The sequence below is a fragment of the Oryx dammah genome, unplaced genomic scaffold, assembly GCF_014754425.2.
Source record: "Oryx dammah isolate SB20612 unplaced genomic scaffold, SCBI_Odam_1.1 HiC_scaffold_2, whole genome shotgun sequence".
NCBI lineage: Eukaryota > Metazoa > Chordata > Mammalia > Artiodactyla > Bovidae > Oryx > Oryx dammah.
The window spans coordinates 183,964,698-183,981,307 of NW_024070186.1; the positions used below are offsets into that span (position 1 = coordinate 183,964,698).

Sequence of the window (16,610 nt, forward strand, 5' to 3'; positions counted from 1 at the left end):
GTGGACGACTCTCAAAAACATTATGCTGAATGAAAGAAAACAGACACCAAGCAGTGCCTACTATAAAACTCCATGCCTGTGGAGGTCAAGAACAGGCCAACCTAATCAACACCAAAATTAGAACAGTGCTGCCTCTAGGGAGTTGGGGACAAGGGAGAGCCAACAGGAAACTTTCCAGGGGGAGACAGTGACATCATTGATAAGGGCTTGCATTATGCAGATTATATATTTGTTGAATGACAGTTAACACCTGTGCATTTTGCTATATGGATAGTTTGCCTCAAAGGAAAAGAAAAACCTGGACTCTAGTCAACACTGGACTCTAATGACATATATGCCGAAGTGTTGAGAGGGAAGTATACCATTTTGTGCCGCTTATTTTGAAATGTATAAAGAAAATAAGAAAGATGGATGGATGGGTGGATAAGGATATGTGGCACAGCGAACACAGTAAAATGTTAGAGCATCTGGGTGGTAGGTGTTATCAGTGTTACAAACTCTATATAATAAAATATTGAGGAAAAAAAAAATCCTCTAAATCTGATCATGTTACCGCTCTGCTCACCTCTTCAATGGTTTTTCATCTCACTGACAATGAAAGCCAGGTCCTCACAATGGCCTCCAAGAAGGATGACCTTACATTCTAGTTATCCCAGGATTCATCTGTTATCTGGGTATAACTGTTAATACTGAGTTGGCCAAAAAATTCATTTGGGTAAGATTCATAATCCTTAACATTATGGAAAAACTCAAACTTTTTGGCTCAATACATCTCCTTTGGCTCAATACATCTCCCCTGGGATGCCCCGCAGGTCCTCAGCCTCATCCTCCTCCCAACCTGTTCCCAGCATGTATTGAGCCAAAGGAAGACGAGGCTGGGATTGTGGGCCATTTCTGGGGAATCCCATGGGGGGCATGCTGGGAACAGGTTGGGAGGAGGATGAGGCTGAGACCTCAAAACTCAATACATCTCCTTTTATCCTCAAAGTTTGAATGACACGTTATGTGCCTGACTTGCCTCTGTGGCCCTACCTGACCCGACCTCACTTCCTATCCTTCTCTCCTCCCATCCCTGCACTCCAGAGGCACTGATATCATTTCCAGCCATGTGCCCCCTCAGGGCCTTTGCACTGGCTATTCCCTCTTTCAGGAATGTTCTTCACCCAGGTAAGCGCAAAGCTCTCCCCTTAACTTCCTTCAAACTTTTCATCAAATATCTCCTCCATAAGGCTTCCCCTGAATTTCTGATTTCACAATTGCAGTCTCCTCTTTCCCCACCTCCCTTACTCTATTTTTTCTAAAGTACTTATAATTTTCTACATAAGATCTAATTTACTGAAGATAAGGTCCATGAAGGCAAAGATTTATTTTCCATTAAGTCTATGCTGTATCCCCAGGGCCTAGAATAGTGCCAGGCAAACAGTAAGTGCACAACAAATATATGTTGCTATAATTAGCAGCTGGGTAGACAATGGATGGGTGATGGGCAAAAGCAAAGCAGAAAAACTCCCTGAGAAGCACCAGCAAAACACCAGGACCCCAAAGAAAGGGCCCGAAGGTGGGAAGATTATTTAGAACAGGGACTTCATGAGACAGAGCGCCTCATCAAATATTGACTGACTTCTGGGTCCTCCCACCTTAGCCAACTCCTGGGATTGTGGGCCATTTCTGGGGAATCCCAGGGGGGCATGCTGGGAACAGGTTCGGAGGAGGATGAGGCTGAGGACCTTCGGGGCATCCCAGGGAGATGCTTTGAAGGCACGTGGCCCTGAGTCTGGAGGTGGGGGCACGACTTGAAGACAGAGACTTGGGACCTTAATTCAAGGAGTAGGTGGGACCCAGCAAGGAGAGTCTTCATGACGGAAAGAGCTAGGTCAGAAAATGTTCATGAGGGATATTTTAGGGGTTAGGAAAAGGAGAGAATGGCACAGAGGAAAAGAATGGTGGGGCACTGGAGGCTAGGGCCCAAGAGCCAAGGGTGAAGAATTTCCAAAAAGAGAGTGTGGACGTGCGGAGGGGGCAGGGAGGGCACGGCAAGGGGATGGTCACGGGTGTAGCTATGGAAGAGGTGGCTTTTAAAGTTACGGAGTAGTTACAGAGTAGACTACAGAAGGGTGCGGGCAGGCTTGGGCCAAGGGACAGATGCCCAGAGCCTGAGGCCTTGGGCCAGGAGAGGGATAGGAATTGGGGCAGACTCAAACTTAAGCCTTTCAAAGGCTACTTGGAAATAACTTCTTTCCCAGTCTCACTGGCAAATGAGTCTCTGCCCTCTACCCCTACTGCTGAACATCCTCATCTATAAAATGGGCTAATAGGGAAAACAAAAGCCATTTATTTGAGCACTTACTATGCACCAAGCCGAGAACTCTCTCTCCCCATGTATCCCTTCATTTAATCCTCACAATCATCTCACCAGGCTGATATTACTATTATCTCCATTGTACAGATAAAACAACTGAGGCACAGAGAGGTTAAGTCGCTTGCTCAAGGTCACAGACAAAATGAATGGGAATGCTGAGATTCAAACCCAGAGCCTGAATTCTGAGCCTTAATACTGTACTAATCCATACAAAGTACTTTACAGAGCACTCCCGTTACCCCACGGGGTGATACATGAGATGACCCACACACCCCGAAAACTGTTGAGATTAGTACCACTTCTGCTGGGCTGAATCATGGCCCTCCAAAGATGTCCATGCCCTATCTCTGGAATCTGTGATGATGTTACTTTACATGGCAAATAAGATTCTGCTGATGTGATTAAGAATCTTGAGATGGTAAGATTATCCTAGATTATCCCGTAGGTTCAAAGTAATCACCAGAGTCTTTAATAGAGGGAGGCAGGAGAGTCAGAGAAGAAAAGGTAACAATGGAAGCAGAGAGAGAAAGGGAGTTTGGAGGATGCTACTCTTGCTGATGGATTTGAAGATGGAGGCAAGGGCCACAAAACTTGCAGGTGGACTGCAGAAGCCAGGAAAGGCAAACACACACGCTCTCTCCTATAGGCCCTGGAAGGAACGAGCCCCTGCTGACACTTATTTTAATCCACTGAGAGTAATTTTGGAAATCTGTCCTCCAGAATGCTAAGGTAATAAATCTGTGTTGTTTTAAGCCACGAAAATTGTGATAATTTGTTAGGCGACAACAAAAAATGAATCTACCACATCACTGCACACCTGGCTCCCCTGGCCAGCCCAGCTCAAATAGTGTTATTACTGCAGCTGCTATCAGGAAATACCCCTAAATTTTTAAAAAAGTTCTTTAAAGTTTCAGTGTGGTCTTCTCTGAACCTCAGTCTCTTCCTTTGTTAAAAACAGGACTCTGACTGACTCTCTGGCAGGCATAGAGTGAAGGTTTCTTATGTTATTTGAAGGTTCCCACAAATCATTGCAGCAGATGAGGCCTAGCTATTGTCCCCATTGATCAGATGAACAAACTACAGCTCAGAGAGGGAAAGGAGCCCAGCATAGAGCCATAGGGCTAGTGAGTAACAGAGCCAGGACTTCTGACTTCAGATCTACCATGCTGAGGTGCATGGCTCAGAGTCCAGCTCACCTGCCACCTCCTCAGAGAAGCCTTCCTGGAGAGCCTCAGCTCATTCATTCATTCATCAAATAGTTACTATGATTGTTCTATGCCGAGTGTGCTGCTAGGCATGGCTGGGACCCAGTTCTGCTCTCAGTGGCCCACAGCCTAGTGGATGAGACAGATGCACAAACCCACCATCCCCCAACATCCTGATCAATACTGAGACAAAGGGAGAGAAACACACGGGGTGGTGGTGTGGGGGGCCAAACGGTGGGAGAAACTCACTAAGCCTGCAGTCAGGGAAGGCTTCCTGGAAGAGGTGGCGATTGAGATGAGGACAAGGAAGATTCCACTAGGAGTGTGGGCAGGGGTCCACTGGAGGAATGGCTGACCAGAGGCAGGGAGGCACCAGACTGTAGCTTCCTCGGGGCAGGGAACATGTTGGGTCATCGCAGGCCCCCAAATCCCGCTGGGCCTCCATGTTCCTGTGTGTGAATAAGGCTCACACGCCTAGCAGCCCAGAGCTTTGGTAATTGCTGGGCCTGGGCAGGACTGAGCAGGAAGAAAAGGGGTGCTGGGGATTCCCAAGAGCAGGACAGTCAAAGGCAGGGTCAAAGGTAAGGGGGACAAGACAGAGTGGAGAGAGGGTAGGGGAGGCAAGATCCTGGCTCAAACCCCCTTTCCATGTCTGACTCGGGGTATAGCTATAGGTAGTTCCTCTTAGAGCCTCAGTGACCCCCTCTGAGAATTGGAGCGTGAGACAAAACTGTCTCCAAAGACCCTCCCCAGCCCTGACGGGGAGACGACATGACACAAAATTACAAAAGGGTCTTTATTTGTAAAAAGCCAAAGGGGCCCCGGGGGTGACAGGACAGGCAGGCCGGCTTCTCAGGGGTCAGGGGCATTTGGGTAGATGCGCTTGAGTGGGGGGGCGCCCTCCGAGTCCTCGGGATCACCCTGGGCTGCCTCGGGGACAGATGGCACGGGCTCAAAGACGGGGTAAGCTTCAGGGGCCTGGAGAGGAAGGGTGGACAGGCGTGAGCTCCACCCCAACCCAGGAGTGCAGGCTCCTAGCCCTGCCTTCTCCAAAGCCTCTACTCCACTCCCTTCCCCGACTCGGGAGTCTAGCCCAGGGCTGGGGCCCTAGGATGCAACGTGTGTGTATGCCAAGTCGCTTCAGTTGTGTCCGACTCTGTGCGACCCTATGGACTATAGCCCACCAGGCTCCTCTGTCCATGGGGTTCTCCAGGCAGGAATGCTGGAGTGGGTTGCCATGCCCTCCTCCAGGGGATCTTCCCGACTCAGGGATTGAACCCACATCTCTTACGTCTCCTGCACTGGCAGGTGGGTTCCTTACTGCTAGCGCCACCTGGGAAGCAGACTAAGTAAGGCGCCGGAAACAACAACACTGGGGGAAAGAAGCTGATAATTCTGGAAAACGTATCACACGGTAGTCCTTGTAGGAAAAGTCAGAAGTTTGTGGGAGACTTTTTCAAGCTAAGTTACATACTTAGGATTAAAAAAAAAAAAAAAAACGTGAAGGTGCACCATGATCTTTTCAGGTTTTTAATGGTCTCAAGTCAGCCCCCATCCAGCCTGCAGGATTTTGTTTCTAAAACACCCTTTTCTTTTCAGTCCCAAGAACCCAGCCTTTAGCTGTATCCAAGGCCTACATTTCCCACCTTGACCTCAAGAGTGCAGCCCTCAAGCTTTTAGCGACCCCACAGCTCCCCATTCCCTCCAAGACCTGGGAGTCCAGGTGGCCACTCTCACCTCAGCCTCCAACAATTCTGGAACAGGCTCCTCCTTGGTCAGCATGGGGGGTTCATCTGTGCTGCCCGCAGGTATGCCCCCAGGATCTGAAACATGAAATTAACAGACGTTCCCTGAGCCACTGCAGAGACCAGGAGGGAAACCCACGAGCCACATAAGCCTGTGGGCTATGGGAGCACTGAGTGGGGAGCCAGATCCCTGGCTGCAACTCAGAAAGAAAACACAGGAAGGACATGTAGGTGGGATCTTGACGGGTGAGTAGATTTGATCAGGTAGACAAATGCGCAGCTGGAGTACATTTCAGGTAGAGGCAACAGAAGCTTGGCAAGCACAGATCTGGGTGCTGGACTCCGTACGTGGGTGCTAAGTCACTTCACTCGTGTCTGACTTAGTGCGACCCTATGGACTGCAGCCCACCAGGTTCCTCTGTCCACGGGATTCTCCAGGCAGGAATACTGGAGTGGGCTGCCATGCTCCCATCCAGGGGATCTTCCTGACTCAGGGATCAAACCCGTGTCTCTTTATGTCTCCTGCATTGGCAGGTGGGTTCTTTACGACTGAGCCATCTGGGAAGCCCAGGGTTGGACTACCTGGGTTCAAATTCTCACCTTGGGCAAGTAACTTTATTTCTCTAAGCCTGTTTTCCTGTCTGTAAAATGGGGATGATTATAGTAATGACTGGGCTCCCTGCTGGCTTAGCGGGTAAAGAATCTGCTTGTAAAGCAGGAGGCACAGGAGATGCCGGTTCAATTCCTGGGTGGGGAAGATCCCCTGGAGGAGGACATGGCCACCCATTCCAGTATTCTTGCCTGGAAAATCCCCATGGATGGAGGAGCCTGGTGGGCTAAAGTCTAAAGGGTCGCAAAGAGTTAGATACAACTGAGTGACTACACCACACGCGTAGTAATCACCACACGAGACTGTTGTAAGGATTAAATGAGACAGGAAAAGCCATTAGGAAGGGGCCTGGCACAGAGTAAGTGCTCGATAAATGAGAATTATTGTTTTTATATTAGTAAAGGTACAAAAGTGTGTGGTATGATCTAGACATGAAACATAGGCCCAAATCAGGGTGTTCTTGGATGGGAACAATGAGGTCAGTAGGGGACAGTTCATGAAGGGCCCAGAATGCCAGGTTGAGGAGTCAAAGGTCATAGGGAGTCACTGAAGGCTTTGCAGCAGGAAAAGAATCTTGTCAAACTTGTGCTCAGTGGGGGTATGACTGGAGGAGGGGAGACCCTGGAGGCTGGAGCCAGGTGTGGGTGGGAGAGATGACAGAGCTGGGGAGGCAGGGGAAGGCAAACACACCGGGGAAGTGAATCTGACCAGACAGGGGACTGACTCTAGGGGAAGACACACGAGGAGGACTCATGCCCAAGATCCTAGCTCATTGGCTTTGTGTGCTTAGGTAACTTACTTAACCTCTATGAGTTTTGGTTTCTCATCTATAAATAGAGATCATAACCCTCATAGGGTGTAGTGATGATTAAATGAGATAAAACATGGAAAGTGCTTAGCTCAGTAAATATTAGCAGTTATATTATCGCTTATTATTAATCACTCTTATGATTATCACAATTGTTTTATCGTGCATGCATGTTCAGTCATGTCCAACCCTTTGGGATCCCATGGACTGTAGCCCACCGGTCTGTCCAGGAGATTATCCTGGCAAGGATACTGGAGCGGGTTGTCATTTCCTGTCCAGGGGATCTTCCCCACCCAGGAATCCAACCAAGGTCTCCTGCCTTGGAGGCGGAGTCTTCACCAGCTAAGCTACCAGGCTGTTGTTTAGTCACCCAGTCACGTCTGACTCTTCTGAGACCCGATGGACTGAGCCACCAGGGAAAGCCCAGCAAATATTTATCGAGCACCTACTATGTGTTCCATGGTGTTCTGAGGATAATACCAATGAACAAGGTCAATGTGGGCCCAACAGGAAGCTGACATGAGGGGGAAAGAAAGCTATTTAACTAGTACAAAGCTAATCTACATGAAAATCTCAGACAGTGATAAGCTATCCACAGAAACTAAGAAGCCAGAGAAGGAGAGAGACAGTCCCTAGAGGAAGGGTGGGGACTTTCCACAGAGCTCAGGGAGGCAACTTAGGAGGAAGAGCTGGCAGAGGGGCAAGCTGGTGGCTTCCACTTTGAAGTGGAGAGGGCTCCTGAGAGGTGCCTGGTCCTACCTCTCTCCTGGCCCAGCTGTGGGGGCTGAGCATCCTCTGGGACCCCTTCCGGTGGTCCAGCAGGTGACACAGGGCGGCTGGGCTGGGGGGTGCCCCCAGGGCTGGGCTCCGTGCCCTTCTGCAGGGAGCCTTCTGAATGGAAACTCTGGTTACTGTTCTCATCTGTGGGGGGGAAAAGCCAAAAGGGTTGGGCCTGAGGCCCCAGTCCCTTCCCTTAATACCCACAGCCCCCCACATCCCAGCATCCCTACCTACCATTGAGATCCAGCAGGATGAGAGGGCCGCCTCCTCGGGGACTGGCGCCCCTGCCCCTCCGCTCCCGGCCTCGGGATCTCTCTGCCCCTCCACCTGCCCTCCGGCGCTCCTGGGGGTTAGAGAGCTAAGGGTCAGAGGCAGCTTTCTGGTTAGCACTTGCCAAGCCTCCACTGTGCAATAAAGAAACTGAGGCAGAGAGAAGCGGAAGGCCCTGCATAAGGTGACGGGTTGTGCACGCTGGGTTAGGTCTTGAACCCGGGAGGTGGGGGCGGCGGGGGACCGAGGTCTGGTGGGGGGGAGGGGAAGAGGCGGAGTTGCTATTAATTGTTAACATCTGTCTGTGCTCCTGCATTTGAGCTCTGAGTGGAGACTGGAGGTGGAGGCCAGGGTGGGGAGGGGCTTGCCCGAGGTTACACAGAAAAAGGGCCTGGGACGGGGCGGGGTGGGGGGGGACTTGCTCACCTCCTCCTGGGGGTCCACCACTGGCACCCACTTGAAGATACGAAGGGAAGTGTCGCCCACAGTCACCCAGCGCTTCTCCCTGTGGGATAGTGGGGGGATTGGGTCAGAGAGGCCTGAGGGGAGGGCCACCCCGGGAGCGGGACACATCTGGGGATACCCCGAGATGTGGGGGTGATGCCCTGATGGAAGGGGCACTTTTGCTAAGAGGACATAGTTAGAGGGAGAAAACCTGCAGACCCGAGGGCACAGATTGGAGGGGGTTGGGGGGGAGTTGCTTCTAGAGAGAGTGTGACTTGGGGTCGCGGCTCTGCAGACCCCTGGGGTATACACATGGAGAGCTCGGACTCTGAGACCGGCTGGGGACCTTAGCAATGAAGATCCCCAGCACACTCGCGGGAGGAGTGTCAAAGCTTCAGGGGGCGGGGCGTAAACGGGGGCTCCAGCTTCGGGAGGGCAGGACTGGGGTATACCCTTTGTAGACCCCAGGGTGTAGCGAGAAGGAAGACAGAGCCCCGCAGCTCCGGCGCGCAGCTGGGCGGCACAGCTGGCGAAGCAGGGGTAGACTTATCTGGGGGAGGAGTGGCCCACCGGGTCCCGTCCCTGGCCCCGGGGCAGCGCTCACCATCTCCGGACCTTCTCGATGGTCGCCATCACCTTCTTGATGTCATCCTTGGCCCGGCTCCGGGTCTCGGCCCGCACGGTCCGGCCGGCCATGCTGGCGGGGCTGGGGCCCAGGCCGAGCCCGCGGCTGGGCCGCCTCCCGTCCGGCGGGCTCAGGCTCGGCGCCAGGCCGGGGCGCCGCTCTCTCGGCCCGTCGTCCCTCCGGGAGTTGGTCGCGCCCTCCCTCGCTCCCCCAACGCCTCCGCGAGTCCCCGCCCCGCTTCCTGCCGCCGCGCCCCGCCCCGGCCCGTCCCCGGAGCAGCCGGGCGGCGCGGGCGGCCAGAGCCCAGGCCTGGAAGTCGGCCGGCCCCGCCCCAACCGGGCCCGCCCCCTCGGGGCACCCGGACGCGCAGCGCCCCCTGCCCGCCGCCGAGAGGCAGGTTGGGGACAGCTGGGCGACTGGACGCGCGCGGCGGGGCTGCGGCCGTGCGTTCAAGCCACGTGGGCGCCAGGGGGCGCGAGAGGGTCAATGTCCCGTGTGAGACCGCTGCGCGTGGAGACGTCCCTGGGACGCTGTTGGGTGTGTGTCTCTCGCCAGACTATCAGGTTCTACACTGTTCTACTACCCCTTCACCCATTCATTCAACAGTCTGAGTGCCAATTACGTGCCTGACACCGCATATAACTGATTCTTCACCCACCAGAACGGCTAAAATGAAAACGACGAAACCTACCAAGTGGAGGTGAGGAAGTAGAGCAACTAGATCCCTCATATTTCTGGAGGAGTGTAAATTGGTAGAGATACTACTTCGAAAAGCTGGCGGTTATTCAGCGAAACTATGATCCAAGAGTTCCACTCCTAGGTGGTTAACAGCCAACAGAAATGCGTGGGTATGAGCACCAAGGGGCCTGTCCTGGAATGTTCATATCTCTGTAATAGCCTCAGGCTGGAAACAACCCATCGACAGGGGAGCGGAAAGTGAACTGTAGCCTGTTTATACCATGGAGGACCCAGCAAGAAGGCTGAGGTCCTGCTACCCCCAACAACGGAGACCAGTCTCATGAAAGGAGTAGGGTACAGAAGTAAACATTGTATGATTTCATTTACATGAAGTTCAGAACCGACAACATCAATTAATGGTGTGAGAAATCAGGAGGGCGGTCACCCATGGGACTGGGAGGGGCTAAGAGGAGGGTTCTGGGAACGGGTCATGCTCTGTTTCTTAATCTGGTGCTGATTCCCAGGGCATGTTTACTCTTGGAAAATTCGTTGAGCTGTACGCTTATGATGGTGTGCACTTTTCCCTACTTGAATGAAAAGTTTACTTAAAATGGAGTGTCTTGGTTGATTTTGTTTGAAGCTGTGTTTATCAGCAGACATGCTAAATTTGTGTGGCTATGTGTGTGTATTTCAAGGGTGTGGCTACTGTGTCTGTGTGTTTTCCAGTGACTATGTTCAGAGGGATTAAGGTATAGGAAGGTTGTTATGTCAACATTTCTGGAGCCAAACTGCTGGGGTAAAATTCTACCTCTGCTTGTCCAGTGACCTTGGACAAGTCACATCTCTATTTCCTCAACTACAACATGGGAATGAGTTAATATGTGTATAACTCTTAGAACAATGGCTTGCACACAGTGAATACCCAATAACAGTCTCTGTTAATAAGGACGATGGCCTCACCTGCTGTGCCCTCTGCCAGTTCACCCCTTTCTTCCTTTATTCTGGCAGTTGTCTCCTCCTGGCAATATACTCCCACACTCACCGGTCTCCTTCCCAATTTCTTCATTCACAAACCCTACATGCTGTTGTCTGTGGTCGCCCCATCAGACTGTGAGCTCCTTAGGGGCCCAGAGACCAAGAATGGATCATCATTTCTGGGTGCCAGAGCCCAGGACAGAATGGGTTCTTGGGAACCACGTGTGGGGATAAGTAAATGCATAAAGACCCTACAGCATTTTTCTGCATCAGGTTAGTGGGTTGACCTTTAGGTATGACTCCCTGTACCTGTCTTTTTAAGCTTGTTTCTGTTTGAGAACCCTTCAGGAGATGCGGGTGTGTCAGAAGTTCTCTTACTGGGTCTGGTCAGGTGCGATGAGTGGTCCCCTAGTAGGTGTGACTGTGAAAGCAAGGGCAGAAGGCATCTGAAACAGGCCAGGAGTGTATATACTGGCAGGTGTGGTCTAAGCCTGAGGGCCCCTACCTTGGCCTCTCAAGCACCCGCCTTTCCCCTCCCCCAGACAAGAGGAAGGACCAGCACATTCCTGTCCTGCCAGCTGCGCCCTCTCCTACCCTCTCCCTCCCCTCCCCCATCCAACAAGCTTTCTCCGAAAAGCAGCCCGGGCCGCAGATAGGAGCCTGAGCCTTCTCCTCCCATCGGACCTCAGGACTGCCTCCAAGGCCCGGGCACCCCAAGCCTGAGGTCCCGAGTCCACTCTTCAGACAACCTGCTGCCCTCCTCAGGTCCCCTTCGCGACTAGGCCGAGTAAGCAGAGAGGTGAGCTAAGGGCCAAGGAATCCGGCCTGGGACGGCGGGGGTGGGGTGGGGGGTGTGTGTGTGGAGGGGGTAGATTGTTGGGGTCTGAGCCCTGATTGGCTAGGCCCGGGCCACGCCCCTACCCTTTTCCCCCTTCTCCCCCCTTCGTAAGGGGGGCGTGGAGGCAACCAGGATCAGCCAGGGGCCAGCATGAGCCGGAGGGAGGGCAGTCTGGGTAAGGGGCTGAAGGGTCGGATGCCGAGCGCCCGCGGGGAGCAGGGGCAGAAGGGCTGGAAGCTGGGGTCCGGGTCACCGCCACCCCTAAGTCGGGGAAGGGAGCGGCCTGAGCGGGGGAGAACAGGGCAGCGGTGTCAGGTAACGAGCGGGTGAGTTGTGGGTGAGCTGTGGGAAGGGGCAAGGGCCAGAGTTTAGAGCAGGCTTGGGGCTGTGCCTTCAGAGACGGGCTCAGGAGATAGATCACCGGTTCGAGTACACCCTGGGGGAGGACTGGGGTCGTGGCTGGAGCAGGACGCCGGGATCCTGAGTATCGGAAAAGAATCAGAACTGGGAGTCAGAGGGGTAAAGTTCGGGGAGGAAGTCTTTAGGCAACAGGGGTCGGTGAATGACAACAAGAGGCGAAAGTTGAGGCTGTTAAGGATAGGGACCCGCGGGGCAAACTCTGGCTGGGGGCGGGGCGGAAGTTGCCGGGCCAGGACTACATCCCCCAGTATGCCCTGTGCATGCGCGCTAAGCGTCTCGGGAAATGTAGTCTTCCTCCCGGAGCGCCAACCTCTAACTTGTGATGGTTAAGGCGGGTTACTGATTCACTGATGGGGCCCAGTGCCTCGCCCACGGTCTTGCACTGTAGGGCCGTCTGGGAAGGAATGGGACGTCAGTCTCCTAATCTGTAAAATGGGCTTAAAGGGTCGTTTCAATTTGAAGTTCTGTGCTTTGATGATGCTGAATTCCACCAACAATCACTGAGGTACAGAGACATGTGAGCCCTGTCCTCCAAGGGCTCCCAGGCTGAGGCAGATTCTCCTAGATAAAGGAGCCAGCAAAAGAACCACCTTGGAAGTATGAACTAATGGCCCTTAGTAGAAAGAAGAAGTTAATTTAAAGGAGTGTATCTGGCGGCTACACTAATGAAGCTGTATGTGAATTTGGCTTTAATAGGATTTCAACAATGGTTTGGGGACAGGGAATGCATTTCAGGTGGAACAACCATTTGGCAAATGTCTGGTGCCCTATTCTCCCTCAGTTGGAATGAGACAGAGCCTGCCTGGCTTAAAAATTGGAGAATTCAGAGTGGAGCCTCTGGGTTCAGGAAGAGTGAGCCTGGAAGAAGTAGTCAAGAAGCAAGGGGTTGGGGTGCTCTCATTCCTCCCCTGCTTTTCCCACCAGAGGACCCCCAGGCTGACTCCTCAGCCTCACCCCTTCCCCACTTGGAGGCCAAGATCCAACAGACACACAGCCTTGCCCGCCTCCTCACCAAATATGCTGAGCAGCTTCTCCAGGAATATGTGAGTGGGATTGGGGGTGCGGGTACCAGGGGCCTGGGAAATGGGGAAGTATAGATTAAGGGGTCTTTGACCATTCATTTTCGCAACCTCTCTTCACAACTGCAGAAACTGGGGCTCCCAAGAGGGGTCAGTAACTGGCCATTGGTCATCATCCAGCAAATTGGAGGAGGACTTTCTCTGTGCCTCAAATGCGCCTCCGTAGAGGGTCCCTCCTTGGTGCTTTAAGACAGAGGCAACCTGAGAGAGTGAAGGGAAGTTTGGCCTGGGAGTCAGAAAACCTAGGTTCTAGGCTCTGTGTGTTCTTGTCATATCACCTCTGTAAGCCTGGATCTCCCCAGGTGTCAAAGGAGGCAGTTGAATAAGAGGAACTATGAACTCTTCTATCTGTGTCATGCAGACGGGCCATTTCAATCTAGAGCAGGGGAATGCCATCCCAAGAGGGCACTTTTACAGAGGAGGGGGCTTTGCCAACACCTTTGGTTGACCAGAGAACCCTGATCAAGGAAACAAGGTGGTTCCCCAGATTACTCTGGTATAGCGGAGGGAGCCTGTAGTTTTGAATCATACAGACTACAAGCCTGCCAGCTAGTGACCTTGGGCAGTGATGATAACATTAGAAATAATAACTTATAATTATGACAGCAATAGTAGGGTAATAAAACTAGGTTTGTAGTCCTACCAACCTTGGTTCAGCTTCCAGCTTCTGCCCCTTCCTAGATCTGGGACAGGTCAGCCTGAGTATCCTCATTTATGAAATCATCACCATTGTCAATACATCCATTATTGGGAAGATTAGGAATAGTGTGTTTAAAGCAGGAGACACAGTGCCTGAACCAGAAGCAACATGTTAGCAAAGGATAAATCGTATTGTTATAGCATCTTTACAAATTACAGATCACCTTTATCTTTTCATTTGTTCATTCTCATGACAGTTACTCATGGAGTCCCTGGCTATGTGTTAAGCAGGTAGAGAGGTGGTGGAAGATGGGGAAGGGAGTCGAACGGCCTTGGCCCCTGCACTATCTTCTGTGATTCTCAAGAGGTCCCTGGTGGGAAGGAAGGACAGAGAACTGTCCCTCGTCTTATAGAAGAGACCATTGAGGCTTAGAGAAGGAAAGGGTTTTGCACCCAACTGCACAGCTAGTGAGTGGTGGAGAACAGGATTTGAACCTGGGTCTGTAAGATAGCATTAATAAAAGAGGTAACATTTTTTTGTGTGTGCCCTTCCAATGAGTCAGGACCTGCCTTAAGCCTCTTAGCACGCATATAACTACCTTAAGAAGTGGATACGTTTATAATCTCTATGGAGTAGATGAGAAAACAGGCTCCTGTGTAAAGTCCACGGTGGTTTTTGTTGTTTTCTATTCTCTCAAACACAGCCGTCCTGTTGGCAGTGTGTCACTTGTGAGAGTGGGGACACTGAGGCCCCAGGAGAGCGGTGGAGGGCTGAGTTCCCAGCCGAGGAGCCGCCCTGACTGCCTCGTCTCCGCAGGTGCAGCACCAGGGAGACCCCTTCGGGCTGCCCGGCTTCTCGCCCCAGCGGCTGCCGGTGGCCGATCTGAGCGACCCGGCCCCGGGCCACGCTGGCCTGCCAGTGCCTGAGCGACTGCGGCTGGACGCCGCGGCGCTGGCCGCGCTGCCGCCGCTGCTGGACGTCGTGCGCCGCCTCCAGGGCGAGCTGAATCCGCTCGCGCTGCGCCTGCTGGGGCGTTTGGAGGACGCGGCGCGGCAGGTCCGGGCTCTGGGCGCCGCGGTGGAGGCCGTGCTGGCCGCGCTGGGGGCCGAGAGCCGCGGGCCCCGGCCCGAACCCGCGGCCGCCGCAGTCGCCGCAGCCACTGCCTCCGCGGGCGTCTTCCCGGCCAAGGTGCTGGGGTTCCGTGTGTGCAGCCTCTACGTCGAGTGGGTGAGCCGCACTGAGGCTGACCTGGGCCAGCTGGCGCCGGGGGGCCCGGCCTGAGCGCCCGGCGCGCGGCCCCGCTCGCGGTGCCCTCCCGGCCGTCTCCGTCTGTCCCCATCTCTGTCAGCGTCTCTCTGTCCTCCGACTGCTTCCATCTCTCTGTTTTCTTTGGACGCTTCTCCATCTCTTTTTCTCTCTGGGTCCTTCTTGTCTCCCTCTACGACTTCCCGTATCTGTCATGTCCTTGCTCCCCCGAGTTTCTCCACCGCTTGCGTCTGCCTCTCTGAGCATCTCTTTGTCTTCCCGTCTCCTGTTTCCTCTTGGCCCGCAGTAGCCTGTGCATATCTCCACCTCATCTCAAGGAAGGGACACCTGTCACTCTGTTTGCCTCTGTCCTTCTCTCTGTCGTGTCCTGGCCAGGAACACGCCTGTTGGCCCTGTGGTGGAAGGGCTACTCCAGACAAATTTCAGCCACCTTCACCCAGGGTCACTCCACCTGCTGCTCTCCCCGTCCCCCATCCCATCCCTTGTGGCCCTACCACCTCTCCCTTTGATGCCCTCCACCCCTTCCCCTCCCTCTGCCCTAATCCACACCCTCCCTTCTCCTCAAGTCAGGTTTATGGAGACAAAAAAAAAAAAAAAAAAAAACCTCACCCCTTTGAAGAGTTTTATGTACAGGAATAAATTAATTTTTTGTAAATAAAATGTTTAAAAATAAAAACATTGAATTTACTAGTATATACAATTGTTGAAAATGAGGAGACACGTTTAAGGAGAATAAGATCCTTGGGGTATGGCCTGGTCCCCCCAGCCATCGGCAAAACCCACGCTATAAATAGGAGCTTCAGGAGAGCCCAGGCCCAGAATGCCATCTGTCATCCCAAAGTGGATGTGACCTGAGCAAGAAACAGATGTGACTCAGGTCCTTAGCTTTTCAAGAGTCAGACATCCATTGAATAGGAAGTGAAGCACCGTAAGATGGGAAGTTGGAGCAGTGGCCACACTTAGAGAGGTAGTCTAGAGCAGGAAGTGAACTCCAGAAAAAAGGGAGGCCTCGTTGCTCAGAAAGTCCATATCTTCATGCCGGAAGTGAGGTCGATAGAGACAAGAAGGCTGTCCCTGGACCTCCTCTAAATGACAGGAAGGGGACCAACTGTACTCCCTCTGTAGAGTGGGAAGTGAAAATGAAAAGTGTTTGTCACTCAGATACATCCCCCTCTTTGTGACCCCATGGACTGTAAGTAAAGCCTCTTCAAAGAGGTATTTCTTTCCACCCAGGAAGTGAGCCACCAGTACCACTGGAATGGGAATTCATGAGATGCTGTCCATGGAGTCCCACCCAGATCTGGAAGGGAGGCCACAGGACCTGGGCAGGAAGGCCCAGGCATAAGGACTAGAGGCCTGGTCCCCAGGAAATGTTCCCAGATACGTGGTACACAAGCCCTGCTAGAAAACATCTGTCTCCTTTCTAGCCAAGAAGCAAGGCAGAAAAGAATCCCTGGTGAGAAAAAAAACAAAAGAAAACAGGAAAGAATCAGCTGTGAAAGGGAAAGGGTTGCAGCCTCTAAGAGGAAGTACTACCTCCTCTATTGAAAGTATTTGTCCTTGAGCTCACCCAAGAAAGTCACAGCTTGGTCTGTCCAAAAGCCAAAGTCCCGGATTATTACATACCCTCGACACTTCTTCTGGAAGGCCGTGTCCCCTAAGGGGACAGTACCGAGGGTGGGGGTTGCTGGGGGGGTGGGCAGGCCCAGGGCAGTCATGATGCCAGCCAAGTTGCCCGCTAGGCCTTTGGCCTTGAGTCTTGCTTCCCAAAGCTGATCCTCCACGATGGAATTGCCATGGTTCAGGTCACTCTGGTCAGCGATCGCAAGCAGGAGGTGCTGGCTGAAGGACCAGAAGGCCTCCTGGAT

The 16,610-nt window shown here is 52.9% G+C and overlaps 2 protein-coding genes across 5 annotated transcripts; one reads left to right on the forward strand and one right to left on the reverse strand.

Moving 5' to 3' along the window:
- Positions 1–4,346: 4,346 nt before the first annotated feature.
- BCL7C (BAF chromatin remodeling complex subunit BCL7C) lies at positions 4,347–9,182 on the reverse strand. Its single transcript, XM_040259842.1, has 6 exons — positions 8,826–9,182; positions 8,204–8,282; positions 7,742–7,850; positions 7,487–7,648; positions 5,302–5,387; positions 4,347–4,542 (listed from the first exon to the last, which is right to left on the reverse strand). The coding sequence occupies exons 1-6, from the start codon at positions 8,915–8,917 to the stop codon at positions 4,417–4,419; spliced, it is 654 nt and encodes a 217-aa protein (XP_040115776.1). The 5' UTR covers positions 8,918–9,182; the 3' UTR covers positions 4,347–4,416.
- A 1,754-nt stretch (positions 9,183–10,936) lies between these two features.
- On the forward strand, positions 10,937–15,373 carry CTF1 (cardiotrophin 1). 4 transcript variants are annotated; one of them, XM_040259875.1, is made up of 4 exons: positions 10,937–11,298; positions 12,682–12,800; positions 14,180–14,204; positions 14,293–15,373. In XM_040259875.1, the coding sequence occupies exons 2-4, from the start codon at positions 12,775–12,777 to the stop codon at positions 14,755–14,757; spliced, it is 516 nt and encodes a 171-aa protein (XP_040115809.1). In that variant the 5' UTR covers positions 10,937–11,298; positions 12,682–12,774; the 3' UTR covers positions 14,758–15,373. The 4 variants fall into 4 exon arrangements, with proteins under 4 accessions (XP_040115809.1, XP_040115790.1, XP_040115800.1 ...); XM_040259856.1 differs by lacking the exon at positions 10,937–11,298 and adding an exon at positions 11,369–11,652; XM_040259871.1 differs by lacking the exon at positions 10,937–11,298 and adding an exon at positions 11,559–11,663.
- The last annotated feature ends 1,237 nt before the right edge of the window (positions 15,374–16,610 follow it).

Bases quoted from the DNA above. Each gene is read 5' to 3' on its own strand.
- CTF1 (XM_040259856.1), top strand. From the start codon at position 11,488: ATGAGCCGGAGGGAGGGCAGTCTGGGTAAGGGGCTGAAGGGTCGGATG. The intron at 11,653-12,681 runs GTAACGAGCGGG...TTTTCCCACCAG, and splicing joins GAACAGGGCAGCGGTGTCAG to AGGACCCCCAGGCTGACTCC. The intron at 14,205-14,292 runs GTGAGAGTGGGG...TCGTCTCCGCAG, and splicing joins CTGTTGGCAGTGTGTCACTT to GTGCAGCACCAGGGAGACCC.
- BCL7C (XM_040259842.1), bottom strand. From the start codon at position 8,917: ATGGCCGGCCGGACCGTGCGGGCCGAGACCCGGAGCCGGGCCAAGGAT. The intron at 7,851-8,203 runs GTGAGCAAGTCC...TCTAACCCCCAG, and splicing joins TGGTGGACCCCCAGGAGGAG to GAGCGCCGGAGGGCAGGTGG. The intron at 7,649-7,741 runs GTAGGTAGGGAT...TCCCCCCCACAG, and splicing joins CATCCTGCTGGATCTCAATG to ATGAGAACAGTAACCAGAGT.